The sequence below is a fragment of the Euprymna scolopes genome, chromosome 27, assembly GCF_053919585.1.
Source record: "Euprymna scolopes isolate OS-2025 chromosome 27, ASM5391958v1, whole genome shotgun sequence".
Taxonomy (NCBI): Eukaryota; Metazoa; Mollusca; class Cephalopoda; order Sepiida; family Sepiolidae; genus Euprymna; species Euprymna scolopes.
Genome location: NC_136508.1, coordinates 97,712,554 through 97,735,074, shown reverse-complemented (window position 1 = coordinate 97,735,074; position 22,521 = coordinate 97,712,554). Strand labels below are relative to the sequence as shown.

Here is a 22,521-nt window from a genome sequence, read left to right as displayed (position 1 = left end):
AAAAAAAAAAAAAAAACTTTCCCTCTATTTAAAAAAAAATCTGTATGCTGTACTTACCAATGACAACACGAAAATATCATATTCTAAAACTCATATAAAGTGATCAAGTAGTTCTATTTTTAAATGAAAAAAAAAAAATTTATGTGACAAAAGAGCGGCTGTCTTATTCTCCGCCATTTTGAAAACAAAAAAAAAAAAGGATAAAAAAAACCCCAACAAAATGATAACTGAACAATAATCGAAACTTGCGAGATTTATGTTGCAATTTGTATGAATTCCCATTAATTGCTTACAAATGATTTTCTTATTTAAAAATAAAACTACTTTAACAAATGTGATTTTTAGAATATGACATTTTCGTTTCATCATGCGTACACTCATACAGATTTAAAAAAATTTTTTTGTTTTTTTTAATATCGGGGGGGGGGGGGAGGGGGATTCTTTTTCTCTTACCTGTGTAATCATGTGCTGGGAATAATAAATAATATGACGGCAGCGAGAAAATCTGTTTGTGCACAGAGTCGTATAACTTCTCGGCATCACCTGAAAGTCGTGGAAAGGCAAAAGGTTAGGAATTCCAGTTTTGCTGCATCGCATTCACCTCAAATAGTTTATGCTAAAAATCGGTACTTGTACAGTTTAATCAAGAAATTAAAAAATGAAAATATCGTAAAAATGTTAAATTGTATGTATCTGTTATGGACTGAAGTTCTCTGAAAAGAATTCACTTAATTTGATCAAGTATTTTTTTTTACAGCGGAAAAACAATTTTTTTTTTATTACATTTTCACTCCATACAAGGCACATTGCCACTTTGGTGTAGGGGGCTACTAACAGGGGCAACAACTACTGGGGTACTATGTAGGGATTTGGGCAGCAAGATGTTGGTTCACGTTGCACTTGAACTTCTGCACGTTAGTACAGTTGGGGAAGCAGGGACCTGGAATGGAATTCCAAAGTCTAGCAGTTCTGGGGAAGAAACTACTGGAGTAGAAAGATCTTTTACATAATTTGTTAAGATACTGATCAAAAGGTAGCCACGTTTCGATTTTTAGGAAGAAAAGCTATTAAGCTATTATTTAACATGAGGGAGTGGGGGGGGGCTCGGCGCTTTAGACTGAGTTATCTCCCTGTGGCGTGTCCTAAAAATCTAAACATGGTTATCTTGAGTACGCTGTCATAGAAAAGTGTTTTTCCGCTGTAAAAAAAAAACAAACAAAAAAAACTATTCGATTAAATTAAGAGAAATTTTTTTTTTTTTTTTTTTTTTTTTTTTTTTTTGAGAACTTCAATCCAAAATGGACTTTAGAACACACCACGGGGGAGATAACTCTGTCTAAAGCGCCGACACTCCCTCCTTACATTAAATACTAGCTTTTCTTCCTAAAAATCGAAACCTTTTGATCGGGTATAACAAACTGTTTTTTCACTGTAAAAAAAAAAAAAAAAAAAAAAAAAAAACTATTCGATCAATTTCTTTTTTTTCTGGAAAACTTCAGTCCAAAACGGATACATACAATATAACTTTTCAATATTTTCATTTTTTAATATCTTGATTAAACTGTACAAGTACTTTAAAATCTGTAAGATAATATATAATGCTTACAGCATAATTAGTCTGTCACTGTGATACTTGCTGACACTTAGTGGGTGGATTTCTATCAATATTTTGTTTAGTTTTTCAAATTTGAACAATTTTCAATACTCTGAAGCCAACGCATTTTGTCAGGTATCTTAATTGTTCGTTTACCTTAGCAACTCGACACTAGTTTGTATAAACTTTTAATTCTTATTTTTTTAAAGTTAAACCGTTTCCGTTTTCTTCATGTTACAACTAGTTTCATCTGAGGAAAGCAACCATTTATTATATCGTCTGAAGAAGGCCTTTGGATTTAAGCGACCTGAAAGTCATGGGAAGACAAAAATGTTAGGAATTCTAGTTTTGTTGTATCGCATTTACCACACTCTCAAATGTCAAACCAGATTTTACCTTAAATTTTTACCCATTATTTACCACTGTCCTATAAATATGAAAACATTTATTAGCATTTGGTATGTACCAAATAATTTATTTTTCAAATATGTAAGATAATATATTTTTTTATTTTTTTTTTTATTACATTTTTACCCCAAACAAGGCACATTGCCACTTTGGTGTAGGGGGCTACTATCAAGGGAAACAACTACTGGGGTACTATGTAGGGATTTGGGCAGCAAGATGTTGGTTCACGTTACACTTGAACCTATGCATGTCAGTACAGTTGGGGAAGCAGTGACCTAGAATAGAATTCCAAAGTCTAGCGGTTCTGAGGAAGAAACTACTGGAGTAGAAAGATCTTTTACATCTAGGGATCTCTACAGTGTGGGGAGTACTGTTTACTGCATAATTAGTTTGAAAATTTTATTTATTTCTGAAAAATACAAAAAAATGTATCAGTTTCCTATAAATAGGACATCAAAACTTTTTTTTTACTTACAAGAAGTGAATTGTTTAGAAAAAACATAATACTCATATACACATGTCTCAGTTTCTTTTTTTTTTTCTTTTTTTTTTTTTTCTTTTTTTTTTTTTTTTACTTCATTTCTTAAAGGAATTTAACATTATGTTTAATATCGGGCCATGCCAGATACATCTAGTATATATACATTATATATTTCGTACATTTATAAGCTACAATCAACATCTAACATCCTCTTTCAGTGGAGGAGAAATCCTTCACGACTGAGACAATTTTTATTTTTGTACCTTTTCTTCACGTTAAAAAACGACCCTGGTATCTAACTCTGTCCCGTGGGGAGGCATTGTAAATAGGTACAATCAACATCCAAATGAATACTTTGACGATAATTACGGTTTTCAAAGGCGAACAATTAAAAGATACATCTGCCTTACTTAAAAATTGCTAGGTTTATTTATGGTGTCTTTTACATATAACAAAAAACACCCAATACTTTTGCTGATGAGGAGACTTTGTTTTAAAAAAATACTATATGTCAAAATTATTGTCTGTGGCTTAATGTCTATCACAATAAAAACATCATTCCGAAACGATCGTACAAATTATTGACTTTGTTGTTGTTCCTTCTTATGAAACAGATTTTTAATTTTTAATTCTAATTTTAAATCATCAATCACATTACTATATATATATATCACATATTGACCAGAACAACGTAAACTTATTTGTTTTGTGAAGTGCTTACCTTGTTGGAAGTCTGTTCGGCCACAGCCACGAATTAAAACTGCATCCCCCGTGAAGACCATATGTTTTTCATGCCAAACAAATGAATAGCAACCTGTGGGATGAGGAGAGATCAGCAGAAAGGTCAAATCATTATTTCGTAGTTTATAATTTGATGTTATTTTTTGAGAATTTGAATTAATTTCTCAATCAAGAGATATTAGAAATGGCAAACACGGAAAGCTCTCTAATGAGAACAGGAGGAAAAAAAGGATAGAAGAAGCAGAAAATGACCACAAAAAACAGACACTGACAGTCCGATAACCTGGGTAACATAAAAAATGATGAGCAACAATGAATTCATGGTCACATCTGATGGAAGATGCATGAGTGAAATACAAAGTCGCAAAGCCGCAACTAAAATCACTTTCAAGAGACTCATCAATCATGACCAACAAAAACATTAAAATAGGCACCAAATTCTTCATTTTTCAGATGAGGATTGCCTATTCATATTTGGACTCATCTGACTACTGTTCTCACCTTGAGTGTCATTTTCACAATGTTTCGGTCGATGTAACCTCCGATGTTCTTCAGGTGTATCTTGTTGAACTTGGGGATGTTTCTGTCACTCGGGAATTTGGATGGCATTTATTTACTTTATGGGGTAGCATGCTCTTGTTCTGTCAGCCATGACTGGATAGAGGTCCTAAGTAATTTGCAATTGAACTTTAAAAAGTGATATTATCTTGAAGGTTGAAGGTTCAATTTTCAGTATGGCCGACTGAAAATTACAATGGCAAATTGTTCAACAAAAATTCAGAAACATAGGATTTATTCAGTCAAACCAGAGGATGTAGAAATAAGTTTGGGTCTGGTGGGAGCAATGCATAAGAAAGGGAAACCTTGACCAACCGAGCTGGAAGAAGAGTATAGAATCAAGTGTAATTGTCCCCTCGGGTTGATGGGAGAGTGCGGGTAGACATTTCTGGATGTGTGAAATTAAACCCAATAATTACTATTACTGTTTATGTAATACAACATACTTGCATTAAAATTGCAGGAAAAACTAGTTCATCCTAAAACAATGAATATCTTTTTTTTCTAAATTTTAGCAGTCAAGAAAATATCAACTTTGTGGAGGTTTGTTTTGTATTTTCTAGTTTTAACTGGACATACAAACACACGTATTTGCCTTTTATATAATACACTGTTGCTCAATCATAAAAATACAGTAAAAAACAAAAAAACATGGGACTTGGGTGCCATCAACCGAAAAACCGAAAGCAAAATTTTGTAAGCAAAAAAAAAAAAAAAAACGAGGCAAACTTGCAAAACTTCAGTTTGTAAGCAAACTCTATCGATCAAAACATGACACATTTAAAAAAAATTATTTTTGGATTAAAATTGTTTTGCTTGTGGATCCAAAAGCAGATTTTTTTTTTTTTTTTTTTTTTTTTTTTCCAAAATAAGGGTTAGAGGGAGGTTTATCCTTACCATTTGTGTGTCCGGGGGTGCTTCGACATTCTAAATTGAAACTGCCAAATGGAATCTTGCTTCCGTGATGGAAATATTCATCAGCCTTCGCTTTCGATTCACTGGAGATGTAACTCTTGCACGACGAGATCGCATTCTTGATCAAACCGGTTCCCGTGATGTGGTCAGCGTGGACGTGAGTGTTCACTTCGAAGGTAACGAGAGGAAAAGAAAAGAAAAAAGACAAAAACATTTCTTTAAAAAAAAACAAACGTCCCTACTTTATCAATCGAATAAAAACGTTTATTCATTTTTTGAAAAGTCGAAAGAGCACCCCCGTCCCCCCAATATAAAAATTACATCAACACACGTGTTTTCATTAGATCTTCAAAGTTAACTGATATTGAGCCTGGCCAGTACATGAAAAAATTGAAATTACTTAAAATAGTTTGATAATGGCATGCATAGAAAGAGATTGATGAGCTAAGAAAGAATCTTTTTAAATTTTTTAAATCCGATTAAAATTAAGGAAGTTATAACTAGTTTTGTGCCTCACACGTTTGGATATTTTTCCCTCTTTTTTAAGACCATACACGTTTTGTCACATTTTTTATACGACAGTGGTATTTTGAGGAATTAAAGTGCTTTGTATTTTTTTTAAATATGACGATTTTAGTTTTTTCTTTTTTTAATTTTCTTCCTTTGAAGATTGTAACGCTGGGTATGGGGCAGCCAAAACAGCTGCCAACATTGTCCTGCTTTTTATTGAAACCAACCGAGAGCTCTTTTTAGTATCCTCGCTGTTCTTTTAAGTGCAATTGTCTGGATCTCTTTTGCACTTGGTTCACCAGGAATATTAATTAGGTAGGACTTCAGGTTCTTCTTCATAAGCCCTGTGGCACCTATGATAACTGGTAGGATTAATATCTGCCTAAGATTCCAGTTTCTTTTCATATCACACATGAGTTGAACTGTGATAATCACAGATTATCACAAGCGTTTTATCGTCTATGTGTATTGCTAGTACCAGATGGGCTGACCACAGCCAGTGCTTTCTCGCTCCCATTTTCACACGTCCATCTTCCCTGGCAAGTGCTTTGTTTCTCCCTTGACCATGTGGTATATTTTTTACTTTCCTTTTTTCTCTCCTTCCCATGACGTCAGCACATGCAAACTTGCTTAATATATATGCTGAGACGGCTGCTGCTGCTGCTACTAATATTTTCACTAGTCAGTTATAGGCTGCTGCTGATTTTCTGATATGTACTATGTTCCAAATGTACAAAACAGACAATACAGAAAAAAAAAAGTGATCTGAAATGGTACATGTACATCAAATCTGTTGGCAAGGTCACTGGGAAAATGGTGGGATCGTTCTACCGCTCGAGTAGATATCTCACTGCTGATGCAATTCTCTACCTGTATAAGAGCCAAGTTCATCCAAGGATGGCGTACTGTTGCCACATCTGGGTAGGAGCTGCTCTTAGAAGCTTATCCTGCCTTAACAGAGTTCAAAATAGACTTCGTAGCTTAATGGGGGATGCCCTTTTCTCTTCCGTGCAACCTCTTTCCCCACAGAGAGGAGCATTGCGAGCCTGTCTGTGCTTCATTTGGGCTTCAATCTATGCTCCCCTTGCTAAACTTTCACAAAAAACACTTGCCTAGCTGAAACCACTATCAATAATTTCTCTAACTCTTTATCTAAGTCTAAACCTAAACATAGATTCCATGAATAAAGCTTCTTTCTTAAAACTGCACACCTGTGGAACTCTCTTCTGTTTCCCTGATTTCTAGCTGACTACAATATGGTCGTTTTCAAGTCCAATGTAAACAAATTCTTGATGAGCCATTCCTCTTAAGTAATCAAATTTACCAAATTTCCACAACTAATATTGTCCCATTGACTACCCATACATTCATTAATCCTTATCCTTGAGTGGCCTCTGAGCCTTGATAAGTGGTGACCCCTTTGTAAAAAAAAAAAGTTTTCTCTATTCGGGCCGATACATATACACCTGACCCATTCCTTCCTACCTCTCTCACCCCCCCCCCACACACGTTCTTTATATTATAGATAAAATTTGATTTGCTTACTTGCAATTAGGAGTTTCACTCCCAAATCATCGATGATCTTTAAATCTCTGTCGACATTATCCAAGACCGGATCGATGATAACGCCTTCCATGCTTTTGGCATCGGCGAGCAAATACGTATATGTGAACGATTTGTAATCCAGAAGCTGAAAAAAAATAAATAAATAAATAAAGGTTTTCAGATCTTTTAATAAGCTGAAAGACGTCACGGTAAAGAAGGATGCAAGAAAAATATTAAAGACAATGGTAGACGCGTTACAAACCCGGCTCAAGAGTGATAGGAAAAGACGTGTTCCAAACATAGCCGGACACGGACAGAATACGAGGTGTTTGACATAGCAGAGTCTTATTAATCGCATTGGAGTAAGCGAATATTTTGGAACAAGATACAAGGCATTATTCTAGAAAGTACCTGTAAATAAAGGTCTGTTGTTTCAACAGGAAAAAAAAAAAAAAAAAAAAAAGAAAAGTTGAATTCGTTCCTTGTCTTGGTTTCCTTGCGACGTTGTCTACATGCTAACACGCGTACAACATTACACTATGAACAAGCAATGCTAGGCGCCCATATATATTTGTGTAACCATTAATTAAATTACAATAGAAAAATGTGAGCATGAACAGTAATATCCCATCCATAGCCCTTGAGCCCCTGGAGAGGCATAGGCCATCTACAACTTTTTGTAAATGTTTTTGTAGCGAGGAGTTCTTTTTTTTCAATGTGAGGGTGCTGGCCCCACGCCCAACCTTCCCAGAAGGTACATACAGTGCCTAGCCTTCCCAAATAGTCACCCATCTGGTACTGGCCAGGCTCAACGTTGCTTAGCTTTGGTGATCTGGCGAGAACCGGTGTGTCAACGTGATTGTGCTGTACATGAAAAGTAATATGGTTAAGCTTAAACATGGAAAAGTAAAGGACTAGTTGTTAAAACTAGAAAAAAAAAAAGGACAAGATATTCTAGTAAAAATATAATAAATCTATGACTTAAAATATTGCAGCATTAAGAATTTTTTTAAAATCCAATTTAACATTATATAATCAATTCTTAATGCTGCAATTTTTTTAAGTTATAAATTTATTATATTTTTTACTAGAATATCTTGTCCTTTTCTTTTCAAGTTTTAACAACTAGTCCTTTACTTTTCCATGTTTAAGCTTAACCATATTACTTTTCATGCTCACATTTTTCTATTGTAATTCATGATTTTTACAGGCTTCCAGTAAATTCGCTTGTTCTTTGTTTAAATTCCGTCTTATTTTTTTTTTTTTTTTTGCCGCCATAAACATACACATATGTAATAACAATGTACGGCACTCGTCTGCTTTCATTCTCTCAGTTTGACTTGTTACTTCTCTTTTCGTGACAGCAGTGAATTAGTAGCAACACTAGTAACTGAAGCGACGTAGTTGCTATTGAAACCAGTCATATACAACGTCGCTCACCGCTTTACGAATTTTTACGATTTTGAACACTAGTAAATTCATCATAACTTGTTTTACTGAACGAAAATTGATTTTTTTTTTTTTTTTTTTCAAAATATAGTCGAGAAGGTGATCTATAAACTGTAATAATTGTTTGAAATTTGGTCGAAAAATGAGTGAGCGGTGAAGCTTTAAAGCAGTTCTAAACGACTAAAACTATCACTTAAGCATATCATTGAAACAAGACCGTGTTTGAATGATACAGAGATACTTAACTTTATGATTCTTTATTTTTTTGACTTTTTATATCAAAATCAAAAATATTGAAAGTTCCATGGTTATCACGAGCGCTTTCGATTCGACTGCAAATCATCTTCAGGATTTGATGAGGTGAAAGAGAATAGGAGCAAAAATGGAAACTAAAAAAGTTGAGGGTTTGTTTTACAACACACATAGATCCGAAAAAGTTGTCAAAAAACAAATAAATGTTATCAAAGGCAAGATAAGTTACTTTTCTACTTAACGGGATAATTTTTTAGAGTTTTTATTCAATGTAACATGTTTATTCAGCTCGAAAAATATTGGTTACCGATGTATTGGAAAATTAAAAATGGCGCCTGACTCTCTTGAACACGGTAAGTTTAGAAAAAGGAGTTAAAAATAACAAAAACTATGCAAAATACTGTTAGAAACTCGCTCAATATATGTTACCATGACATAGGCTGACATATATTCGGTGGGTTTCTAACAGTATTTTGGATAGTTTTTTATTTTTATATAATTTTCCAAAACTTGACGTGTTCAAGAGAGAGTCAGGCGCCATTTTAAATCGGTAAACACTATGATATTTTACCTTATGGAAATTTCGTATTTATTATTATAGAGCAAAAGACCTATTGATTATTATATTGTACCCAATATATAGCAGTAGCCCCCAGCATGATCCAGTCGTAAAATATGCTTAAATATGATATATATGTATATAACCCTTAACTTAATATATGATATAATTTATATGATATATATGCAGATTTCATATTTATAATTAGAGGCAATTGTTGAAATAACTTCAGTTGCCGATTTTTCCTTTCTAAAAAAATAAATAAAAAAATAAATAAATAAATAAATAAATTCGTTCTTGCAACAGATGCTTCCTGGTAATGGTTAAAGAAAATGCCTGTTGACTTAATTTCCTTCCTTTCCCCTTTTCCACTTCTAACATCGTTTTATCCATCCTCCTCCCCATCATATGACCTGTAAACAGGTGACTTGGGTTTGGTATAAAAGCTCAGTGAATCTTCATGGTGTCTCTTTCAGATCCCACCTGAAGGAAAGTTCGTTATTGTTGTTGTTTTTATGTATCGCCACACAAGGCACAAACACGTGGGCGCTTGCTTCTTTGATGACTATCACAACAATTTCTATTGAATATTATATTGTACCCAATATAAAGTTTAAAAAAATGACTTGGGTGCCATCAGCTAGAATTGAAAACAAAACATTTAGCGCTCAACCCGTAGTCATTATCATTTGAGCTACCAACAGCTGGATCAGAAAATGTTTCAAACTAAGCAACGTAACCTTTGCTCTCTATAACTTGATTCCATCTTTCGACGAGTTTATGAATGCTTCGTTTGTAAAGTTTGTTTTGATGAGAAACATGGATTTAACTTATGTTCAATCTCCTCTCATGAGGTTTACCTAAGGTCATCTAAATGGTTTTCTAATCCTCCAAATGAGTGATAACTCGAAGCAGTTAGTGGGATACAATTCACATCCCTACCCCTAACCTTCCCATTATTTTTAACTAGCCTGGGTACCCGGCATTGCCCGGGTGTTTGGAGGTGTGTAAAAAAAAAAAAAAAATGTCATAGTATGCAGGCAGGCTTGAACCCATGACGCGAAGGCGGAAAAGAAAGTGAAAGAAAATCTGACGTCTTACTGCTACTCTGTGATGTGACCAGAAGTGTAAAAGCGTTCAAATTTAACGTAATCAATCAAAAAGATGACTTGTAGAAATGGCATTGCTTTTAAACCTCCCAAGAAGGTCGTTTTTAATGTGGGGGGGAAAAACAGCCCCCCCCCAAAAAAAAAGGACCACACCCTGGCAGTATCCAAATAAATATTAATTGTCTCAGTATGAAGGGTTTCCCCTACATTGACTAAGGAAGAATTGTTACAAAGAAAGCCTGTCCCCTTTCCATGTAAATAAGAATAGCATTAGATAAGTTAAAATGAGATTAGGATAAGCCGAGACTCGAACCTTGTAAGCCAGGTTAAGAAAAAGAATGTAAGAAATCGGAATGTTAAAAAGGTCTATTGTTAAATTCTATTATAAATAGTTAGATATTGTTTATATCGTAAAAAATAATTGATTGTTCATTATTTTATAAAACTGAATATTAAAAATGTCAGCTAAAAGGAATGAACAATACAAATTAAAAATACATTGTTAAAAAATAGGTTATATTAAAAATAGATTAGTTGAGAATTCTTTGTTGTCAAAAGTGTGTTTGGAAAACGTGTGCTTAGCTACGTGAGTTGGTCACATTTTGGAACCACACTTCTGACATCATAGCAAAAGGGGGATTCTCAATATAGGAGCTAGAGTTAGTCAGATCAGGACAGTAGAGGAGGCAGAACAGTTGAATCTGCTAGTCAGTCAGGGAGAGAGTTCAGAGTCCTTTGGAAGCAAAGGAAAGAACATTAAGGTATGTAGATCCCAAATGTGAATTCCTGACGTCATCAGCATTCGACCGGTCCAATGAAATAAAGAATCACGATCGATATTTGTAACTGTTGTCTTTGTGTCGTCATTCCACATATCAACAGGTAATGTGTTAAACATCTTATTATGAACTTTGTGTAACTCTTCCAAGAATATGTATCTCTCCCCCTCCTCCTCCTCTCTATTTGTGTTATAAAAACTGTGCATCTATCACCCTCACTATATGTGTTAAGAAACACCCCAGAACTATAATTTTTTTTTTTTTTTTTTTTTTTTACACGGTGGTCACCACTTATCAAGGCCCGGAAGCCACTCAGGGATAAGGGTTATATACATATATATCATATAAATTATATTATATATTAAGTTAAGGGTTATATACATATATATCATATTTAAGCATATTTTACGACTGGATCATGCTGGGGGCTACTGCTATATATTGGGTACAATATAATAACCAATAGGTCTTTTGCTCTATAATAATAAATACGAAATTTCTATAAAGGTTAAATATCATAGTGTTTACCGATTTAAAATGGCGCCTGACTCTCTCTTGAACACGGTAAGTTTTGGAAAAAATATGTATAAATGCCCCCCCCAATCATTGTTATATACATGTCCCCACTGTCTCTCTTTAATATGAATGTCCCCATCATATCTCTTTTGATATGAACTCAGCGTCATTCTTTAATATGAAAGCCCCACTACACAACAGAATTACAGAACAGATACTACCCGGGCAAAGGTCGGGAGTTGGCGTTCGAATAGTTTTGCTTTATTTATACAAAAAAGACAAACAAACATTCGAAACGACACGACACGACACGACACGACTGCGGGAATTTTTAAAACTCGATCAAAAGAGATAGAGACGATATCCGTTTGCAAATCCAAGATATTATGATATAGAATTTAACCGACGCGAGAACCCCCACCCAAAAAGCCTTTTGCGAACATACACAAACGTGCGTGCCAATTTTGGCTTTTATATATTAGACTAGCCTGGGTGCCCGGCGTTGCCTGGGTGTTTGGAGGTGTGTGTTGAGCAAAAAAAAAAAAAAGTGGTAGTAGGCAGGCAGGTTCAAAGGAAAAAGAATGTGAAAAACAAAACATGAAGTCTTTCGGGTGGAGCGAATTTATTGCTTCCTGCCTGAGGCGCCCCTACCAGGGAATGCCGACAGAGGAGGGATGCTCAAGCAATTTTTGCTAGGCCAGAGTGTCCCTCCTTCAGGAGCGCTGACTTGAACACTTCCCACCTTCCGACCTTGTGTCACATCTTGCTGTGTTGGGCAGCAAGTAAATAGCTACTATTCACAACCCCGTGTGTAAGGAATTTAAAGAAAAAAAAAAAAAAAAAAAAAAAAAAAAATTAGAAATTAAGTTTTTTATTTTTTTTTTTTTTTACACAGTGATCACCACTTATCAAGGCCCGGAAGCCACTCAGGGATAAGGGTTATTGCAAGTACATCACGTTAGTGAGGAGATTTTATGAAGTGTTTAATTAGGGGGGCGGTTCATAAGGAATTTGTTAAGATTAGACTTAAAGACATCCAAGTTGTAGTCCGGAGGGAAGCAGGCAGACGGAACAGAGTTCCACAGACGTGCAGTTCTAAGAAAGAAGCTTTGCTCATGAAAGCCGCGTTTTGATTTAGGCACAGATATAGAGTGGGGGAAATTTTTCACAGTGGATTCAGCTAGACGGGTGATTTTCGTGAAAGTTTGGCGAGGGGGGACCAGAGATTGGAGTTCAGACGAGCACCTGCCATGAAAATAACGATAAAACAAGGATAGGCTCGCAACGTCTCTTCTGTGGGAGAGGGGTTGCAGGGTAGAGAAAAGGGCATCCCCCACTAAACCACGAAGTCTATTTTGTACTCTGTCAAGGCAGGATAGGCTGTTTTTAGCAGCTCCTGCCCAGATATGGCAACAGTATTCCATCCTTGGCCGTACTTGGCTTTTATATAGATAGAGAATTGCATCAGTAGTGAGATATCTTCTGGAGCGGTAGAAGGATCCCACCATCTTTCCTGCGACCTTGGCAACAGACTTGATGTACGTGTTCCATTTCAGATCAGGAGTAAAGGTCAAACCCAGAAGCTTGTCAAAACACGGGGCCTCACCCAGACGAGAGCCATCCATCACAATTGATGCCAGCTGGGGATCAGAGCGTTGATGATGTAAGGATAGGAGTTTGGTTTTAGATGCATTAAAGGTAACTAGCCACATCTTCCCCCACTGAACCACGCGCTCGAGATCAGAGGAGAGAGAATCAGAGAGAACTTCGTCATTTACAGCCTTTGATGTGTTGCCGTAGATGGTCGTGTCATCAGCATAGATGTCAACGAATGATTTAAGTATGTGTTTAGGGAGGTCATTGATGTAGATCAGGAAGAGAGTTGGGCCGAGGATTGACCCCTGAGGGACTCCAGCATTTATATTGCAGGCCTCCGATTTTTGTCCATCTACCACTACTCTTATGAGCCTATCGGAGAGAAATGATTTAATGATTGAGAAAACATTTCCAGTTATACCGTAGCTGGAAATCTTGTGAAGTAGACCCTTATGCCATACTTTGTCAAAGGCCTTTGATATGTCAAGAGCAATTGCCCTAGAAAGGAAGCCTTTGTCAAGAGATTCACTAATCCTGTGGGATATAACCGTCAGCACATCTGCAGTAGATCTTGCAGAGCGGAAACCATATTGTGTGTCACTAAGAAGGTTGTTTCTGCTGAGGTGGTTGACTATTTCTCTATTTAATATTGATTCCAGTAACTTACTCATAACACAGAGAAGACTTATTGGTTTATCAATAGAACAAAGATATAAGAAGTTGTTCACGAGTGCACACAAAAGAAACCCGCAATGGGATTGTTGGTCAAGGTGTAGAAGTGGAGGAGGAAAAGATAAAATTGGTCAACATATTTTGGGGTGAGTAGATGTTGGTAGGGCAATGCCGAAAGATGTACTAGTTAATGATTAATATGATTGTTATAATATTTGTAAAAATAGAAGGTTATCATAGCGAAATAAACATTTACAAATAAAATTATTTATTTATGTTAAAATGTTTTAATAGAAAAGAATGTTAGAACATAATCAATAATTTTAAAATAGGTTGACCTCTAGAGTCTAACGTAGAGGTCACTTCAAGTGACATGCACTTAGGGTAAAGCTTGAAAAACACATATCATTTTGATTAGTCAAGAATCGGGAGTGAAAGAGAGCAGACATAGCCGGAGTCGAGAGAGAAAGAAAAAACAATCCGTGGACAGTGATGTCTCCTAGTAGAGGAGATCAGAATGCGTTAGTCTAACACCAACGGCAGCTTTCTGATGGGGAAACATTGGTAAATAAAGTTGCTGAAAAGACAACCCAAGATTGGTTGATTCATTGGGATGAATCGTCTTTGCAAGGGAGTGCTTGCCTCGCATGCAAGAGGCTCAGGTTTCGAATCCTGAATTCGGATGTGTCTAACTGATGAGCCCAAATGAGGGAGAAACTCGAGTCTTGGACTTCCGGTTCGTTGACTGTCATGGCTCTTGTGGCCTGCAACGTTATTTGGCTGTGGAATTTATTATATACAATCTCTTACATTCTGAAAATCATATATATATATATATCTATATATCTATAAAAGTGAACCTGTCTGTCTGTCTGTCTGTCTGTCTGTCTGTGTACATTTCCCTACGCAATAACTGTCAATTTTTAGTCTATAGACTCGAAATTTGAAATACCGGGTACTGAGATTTGGGAAAATCGATGTGCCGGGTGTCAGCCAGAAATTTGGCTGTTAAGGGGTCAAATTTCAACGATTTGACCTTAAGAACTCTACCAAACTCCTCCGACAATTTTGGGTCTAGACACTTGAAATTTTAGATATAGGTTACTTGAACCTGGATCTAACTTAATAAAGTGATTTGAGCCCGAAACTATAAATTTTAAGGGGTCATAATAGGGGTCAAAGTTTTAAAAAATTAACCATTTTTTTTTTGTTTTTTTGCTTTTTTTGCACAGCATACACCTCCAAACACCCGAGCAACGCCGGGCACCCCTGCTAGTATATATATATATATATATATATATATATATATATATATATAACGCAATTCAATCTGAGACACCAATATTCGTTGCATTTTACCACTGTTCCCGTTTCCTTATTCTTCCCACTTGGAAGTTTGTTTTTTTTTTTTGTTTTTTTTCTTTGTTTCTTTTTTTTACACCCTTTCAATTTTAATTTTCAATTTATGTGCTAAAAAGCAAAATTTATAAACTACCAACAACTATTTTGCTAACATTTTCTCCGATAGTATGAGCCATTCATTGAAAATCCGTGGATTAAGGAAAAAAAAAACTTTAATAATTATTTGTAATTCTTTTCTCAAACGATAAATTTGGGTGTATTGTAATTGTACAAAATTTAGTTAAGAATTTTCGTGAGTCGTTCCAAAAGTAGGGCCACCTATCTTTTTATTCCGCCAAATGGATCAGAAGGGGACTTCAAATTGCATTGTTATGATGATTGAACTCATGCATTCATGACCTAAAACTTTCATCTCTGTTGCAGATATTGATGGTGTGATCCTCTAAGAAAGCAACTCCTATCATGGATGTGCGTCAGAAACAGATGCGTCATTGAATTCCTAGCAAACGTGCATTGAGAATGCTGGTGACGATGTAGAAAAAAAAAATTATGGAGCACAAAAGATCGCTCGTTTTAATGGTACCACTCCCATCTTCGTTGCTCATCAATTTATTGAGTGGAAAAAAAAAAGGCCTTATTTTTGGAACATCAAATTTATTTACAGCAAAGCAACTGTTTTGGGGGCCCATTTTAAATCAAATTCGGTCATTTTGGTAGATTAAAGTTTTATCTTCGAATCAACTAAAAATGAAGATTAGAGAATAACTATCGGAATCATGCATACAATTTTTCTATGCCTTCGGGCCAAGATCAAAGTGTAGTATCTGTTCTGATGCTACACTTTTCCTTTTCTGCCCTCTGTCAGGGGAGGAGAAATCCTTCATAACCGAGACAATTTTTAATTTTTGTTCCTATCCAGAGTGCCCCCCCCCTTTTTGGGGAGCTAGATTTTCCCCACATTAAAAACCGACCTTGTGTCCAACTCTGCCCTCGTGGGGAGGAAAGTAAACAGGAACATTGGAAATGATAAAGTATGGAATTCAAATGGCTTAACGACAGTTACTTTCACACATCTTTTTTTTTTTTTCACTCAAAACAAGGCACTTGAATATAAGGGGAAAAAATTGGAACCAAAGTTGCATGGATACCATGTAGGGAGTAGGGCAGCGAGATGCCTGTTCACATTACACTTGAACTTCTGCATGTCAAGTCTGTTGCCAAGGTCGCTGGAAAGATGGTGGGATCCTTCTACCGCTCCAGAAGATATCTCACTACTGATGCAATTCTCTATCTATATAAAAGCCAAGTACGGCCAAGGATGGAATACTGTTGCCACATCTGGGCAGGAGCTCCTAAAAACAGCCTATCCTGCCTTGACAGAGTACAAAATAGACTTCGTGGTTTAGTGGGGGATGCCCTTTTCTCTACCCTGCAACCCCTCTCCCACAGAAGAGACGTTGCGAGCCTATCCTTGTTTTATCGTTATTTTCATCGCAGGTGCTCGTCTGAACTCCAATCCCTGATCCCCCCTCGCCAATCTTTCACGAAAAACACCCGTCTAGCTGAATCCACTGTGAAAAATTTTCCCCACTCTATATCTGTGCCTAAATCAAAACGCGGCTTTCATGAGCAAAGCTTCTTTCTTAGAGCTGCACGCCTGTGGAACTCTGTTCCGTCTGCCTGCTTCCCTCCGGACTACAACTTGGATGTCTTCAAGTCTAATGTTAACAAATTCCTAATGAACCGCCCCCCTAATTAAACACTTCATAAAATCTCCTCACTAACGTAATGTACTTGCAATAACCCTTATCCCTGAGTGGCTTCCGGGCCTTGATAAGTGGTGATCACTGTGTAAAAAAAAAAAAAAAAAAAAAAAAGTCAGTACAGTCAGGAAAATTCCAAATTCTAGCAGTTTGAGGGGAAAAAGCTATTACGGCATCTAGTGATTTCTACAGTGTAGAGGTGGAATTTTTCTGCTTGGGCGGGTTTGTCAATGCTACTTATGTCGAGTGGGTACAAGTGCTTCGAGTTTGTTGGAGCACATTTATTAATATCTTTTTTTGTTTTTTTTTTTACTGTTTATGTGTCAATAACGTTATTATTTAAAAAGCCATTCTTAACATGGGGAGGGTGCAAATTCGCCTAAAAAAGTAGAATCTCATTTTACGGAATTAGCTAAGAGTGTTAATTTACAATAACACCTATGGCACCATTGGCACTTCTGCATGTCAGTAACATGAAGCGAATGCGTGTAATTTAGTTTCAAGAACCGCCGACAGATGTCGTTTGTCAGCCAAAGAACCGGGGTCGATAACTATTGTTGTAATGAAAAATAAAAGTTTCATTCAACACACAAAACTAAAAACACATAGAAATGAAAAAAGTTGGGAAATTATTTTAATATTCATTTTAAGAAAATGCTATTAAAAAAGAAAAGAAAAAGTCGATAAAAGTGACACAAACAGTAAAACAGTAAAAAAAAAAAAAGATATTATTAATAAATGTGTAGTAATGTATTTTATTTCAATATTCATAAGCATTAACGTTGTCATTTAAAAAGAAAATGCTATTAAAAAGTAAAAAAAAAAGTTTAAAAAGTCGATAAAAGTGATTAAAAGTGAGATATTATTAATAAATGTGTAGTAATGTATTTTATTACTATGGCAACTAAAACATGTCCTTTGCGCATGCGTGGGGAGAAGTCATTGTTTTTTTTTAGGGTGTTCGGCAGGGAACTCTTACCACGACCAGTACCGTTTATTATTATTATTATTATTATTATTGTTTAGAATTGTTTTCTGTTTTCACAATAAATACATATAAAACAAGTTTTTTTTTTTTTTTTTTTACACAGAGATCACCACATTATCAAGGCCAAGAGACCACTGAAGGATAAGGGTTAAAGAGTGTACAATAGAAATTGGACAATATAATAATCATTAGTAATGAAAATTCGGTAAATTTGATAACTTATATGGAACGGCTCATCAAGAACTTATTTACGTTAGACTTGAAGACAACCATATTGTAGTCAGCCGGAAAGCAGGAAAACAGAAGAGAGTTCTACAGGTGTGCAGTTCTAAGAAAGAAGCTTTGTTCATGGAATCTACGTTTAGGTTTAGGCACGGATAAAGAGTGAGGGGGGGGAATTATTGATAGTGTTTACAGCTAGACGAGTGTTTCTTGTGAAAGTTTGGCGAGGGGGGACCATAGATTGGAGCTCAGTCGAACACTTTCCATGAAAATAACGATACATCAGAGACAAACTCGCATTAACGTAAAAAAACATTGTCTATGTCTTAAACACGTAAAAGTTCATTTTTTTTTTTTGCAACTCTTTATGTCAAATATATGGAAAAAGGCCTAAAAAAAGGGCAATAAAAAGGGGGGGCAGGAACAAGGATTATTTGTACATTTTTTTTCGCCAGAAACAAGGATTTTGGGGTTTGTATTACTGTACACATAGATACGAAAAAGCTGTAAAAAAACAAAACAAATATATAACAAATAAATGTTATCAAAGGCAAGATAAGTTACTTTTCTACCTAACTAGATATATTTTTCGTGTTTTTATTCAATGTAACATGTTTATTCAGCTCGAAAAACATACAGTGTTTACCGATGTATTGGAAAATTCAAAATGGCGCCCGACTGTCTGTTTAACACGGTAAGTTTGAGAAAAGATGTTATAAATAATAAACTAGACAAAATACTATTAAAAAATAACCGAATATATGTCAACTTATGTCACGGTAACATATATTGAGCGAATTTCTAACAGTATTTTGTCTAGTTTATTATTTATAATACCTTTTCCCAAACTTCCCCTCTCCGAGAGTGTTTTTACAATCCACAGAGGTACGAAAAAATTGTCAATAAACAAATAAAGTTACTTTTCAAAGAAACTCCTGTATTACAATTATTAATAATTAATTATTAAACGTGATTATATTGTTTCCATTTTTTGTTTAAAATAAATAAAAAGCGTTTATTATTTAAAAAAAAAAAAAAGTTTGGTTTATATTGCTATGTTGAACATAGCAATATAAACAAAAGTTTTAAAATGAATAAATAAGAACATAGCTTAGGTTCTTATTTAAAACGGTTTCCATAGTAACCGGTGATGAGGGAACTTTGGTTCGTTTCATGTGATAGAGAGAATTTTGCCCATCTTGTCTCGAAGAATATGCTGGATTATTTGTAATTGTTTTACTGAAGTTATATTTTCTTACGCAGACTTAAATCAACGCTTGCCAAAATTATACTTCATTAAAAAAAAAAAATAATAATTCCATGTTGCTTTTTTTTTTTTTTTTTTTTTTCTCCAAAAAAATGTTCCATCAAAATTATTTTTTGTTGACCATTCAAAGTTGCTTTAATTCGAAAAAGGTTTTATTTAAAATATTTATTAGCAAAAAAAAAAAAAAAAAAAAAAAAAAAAATTATAAAAATCTAATGTTGCTTTAATTACAAAATTGTTTTATTAAAATTATATTTTCTTACGCAGAAATTTAAATAAATGTTTTTACAATTATATTTTGATACATTTTTATACAATAAATGTTTTTGTTTTCAAATATTTTTCTGTTTGGAAAAAAAATATATCTTGTTTGTTATTTATTTCATTAAGAAGAAATTGGAGTTATAACGTTATCATAACAATGGCGCTCGCCCGAATACTGCAGAAGTGCACCGATTTTTCTGTATTTAAAAAAGAAAAATTAGGTTGAATTTTAAATAAGAACTTTCTTTTGTTTTTGTTTTTTAATTAAATTTTAAACATATTATTCAATAATAAATTGTACTTTTTGTTTTATATATGGCAAAATATAAGGATGCGGCCTCTATTCCGAGGCGACCATTTTTTTTTCTTTTTTTCTTACCTGCCGGAAAATAAAATCACTTTTCGCTGAAGGTCCACAAGAAAACAAACGGGTTTTGCTGCTCCGAAGATTTACGTGATGTTTTCGTGTTTTTTGTGTATTTATACAAGAAAGGTCAAAGCATTGAGTGGAAAGAGACTGTTTTGTCGACGACAAAAACGGGAAAGCAAAAATATTTTGTTTTTGCGTGATTTTCTGTTCTCGGGTCGATCGGAAGAAAACAGGGTTTTTCGATAAAAATCGGGAAAAACAACGAAAGAAAAACAATTTCGTTTGGTTGTTGATAAATAAATTGTTTTTTGGCGACATCTGGAAAATTCCACGTGAAACCGGGAAAAATAAACGCATTTTTTTTTTTTTTTTCCTTCAGAGACAAACAGAAAAACGACCGACCCTAAAAAAAGTTCGCCGCATAAATAACACAACGAAAGTGCGTAAAGGCAAAAAAAAATTTACGCGTTTTTATTTCCTTGTATGAGAAAACGATTAGTCCGAACAATCTACGGTAGCCCAAAAGCGCAACAATCTATTAACCAATCTACGGCGATGTTTTCTACGTATTTTGCTTTGTTGTTCGTAATTTGGTATTTTCGCAAAGCTTTCTTTCCGATTTCATGGTTAACCTTCAATGGCCACTGTTTTTTGCTGGGTCACTGCTTCGGCAAGGTGAACCACGGGTCGCCTTTTCGTCCCCCTACCGTCGATGTTGTGTTTGTGGACTCTGTCGGGCACGGGTGTGTACGTGGTTAAATTCACGCATGTTTCGGGGAAAGCGTCGCTGCTAGCCTCGAAGTGAAACACAAGTGCAAAAATAAAACGATCTAGAACAGTAAAAAGGGGCAAGACTGCGGAATAGAGGCCGCATTCGCATCGCTTTTGGGAGGGAACGATTTTTTTTATAAAAATTAAACTTGAAAGAAAAACTGAAGATTAACACACACAGACACACGCACACACACGCACACGCACGCGCGTGCGCGCACGCGCGCACACACACACACACACACACACACACAACATTAATTCTATTTTTAAAAGCAAATAAATAAACAAACCGAAAAGAAAAACGTATTGCAATATTTATGGTGTTTGATGAAACCGGTTTTAAAAACTAAATTGCAGAGAAATCTTTACGATCAACGTTCATACTCGTCACGGAACGAAGATGTCATATTCCAAAAATCACGTAATTGATCAAGTACTTTTTTATATGTATAGAAAAACAATTTTTAACGACTTTTAACCATTTAAATATCAAACTGTAACCATTGCAAGAAGGCTGATTTTGATCTAGGTAGTTCGAATTAAGTTGTTTCCCTCCTTACTCATAAAATAGAGTGGAAATATTGTGTCTTAATTAGTCATAATTTTCTTTAAAAAATTAAAAAAAAAAACTGTTTGATCAATTTACGTGATTTTTAGAATATGACATCTTCGTCCCTTGACTAAAGCGCAAAGTTTTTTAAAAATATTTTTCTGTCCTTTTTTTTTTTTTTAATAGTCTTCATTCTAAATAAGCATCTGTCGTTATTTTCAGCGAGTTAGTCGGGGATATGTACGTTGAGGGGGTACAAGTGAAACAAGTTCATCAGTTTTACTAGTATTAAATGTTACCATCCATTTGCGGCCCCATTCCACTATAGTCTGGAGGTCATTTTCTAACGATTCTGCCGTTGTCTTAGATTTGTGTACATCTGTTCTTCCCTCATGCATGTTATAGAGCGTTGTATCATAAGCAAATATACCCACCCATCTCGGACACAATATTATCAGGGAGGTCGTTTATGAATATCAGGAATAATAATGGTCCAAGGATCGCCCTCTGAGGCACTTCCGCATTAATGTTATGCTGCTTTGATGTACATCCGCCAATGACAACCTGTATGCTTGTCTAAGAAGGATCTAATTATATTTAGTATACATCCAGTTATACCGTACGATTTAATTTTCATTAGCAACCCTTCATGCCAGATCAATAATATATATATATATATATATATATATATATATATATATATATATATATATATACACACTAGCAGAAGTACCCGTCGTTGACTGGGTTCAAAAACAGCCTACAGAAAATGGACTGTGATTGACGAAAGTATGTATGATAGGTTATGAAAAGGAGGGGGTTGTAAGGAGATAGGTTTTGATATTCAAAAATTTTACCCTAAGCAAAATAGGATGAAAGTAAAGATAATTTTTGCGAAAATATATTTTTTTATATCAACTTTGTTTCCATTTGTAGGCAAGAGTGACCAACAAAATGATGTTTCCTTACAAAGAGAAAATGGTATATATATAATAATATAAATATACAAGAAATAAATGTTACCATAGTCAATAAAAGTTACTTTTATGGTAGAAAAGTTCATTGATGTTTGTATTTTTAAGTTGTTTGTAAAAAAAAATTTTTTTTTTTAATTCACGAACCAGTTTTAAAAAAAAATCAAAATGGCAGCGACTTTGAAATGGAGAGCCCCGTTTTCAATTTGAAGGAGGGGCACCTGAGCATTCTGTGTTAACAATTAAAGAGAGTTCCGTCAACGTAAGGAATATTTATAAACATATTTTAATATTTTCACTTAT

At 34.9% G+C, this 22,521-nt stretch overlaps 1 protein-coding gene across 1 annotated transcript; it reads right to left on the bottom strand.

Moving 5' to 3' along the window:
• Nucleotides 1–453: 453 nt before the first annotated feature.
• Nucleotides 454–21,318, bottom strand: LOC145249037 (persulfide dioxygenase ETHE1, mitochondrial-like; the record flags this gene model as incomplete). Its single annotated transcript, XM_080110898.1, is given in 5 exon segments — nucleotides 454–543; nucleotides 3,205–3,297; nucleotides 4,680–4,865; nucleotides 6,753–6,897; nucleotides 19,930–21,318. Coding segments are annotated over 5 exon segments (862 nt in total), but the record flags the coding sequence as incomplete, so codon positions are not given.
• Between the last annotated feature and the right edge of the window lie 1,203 nt (nucleotides 21,319–22,521).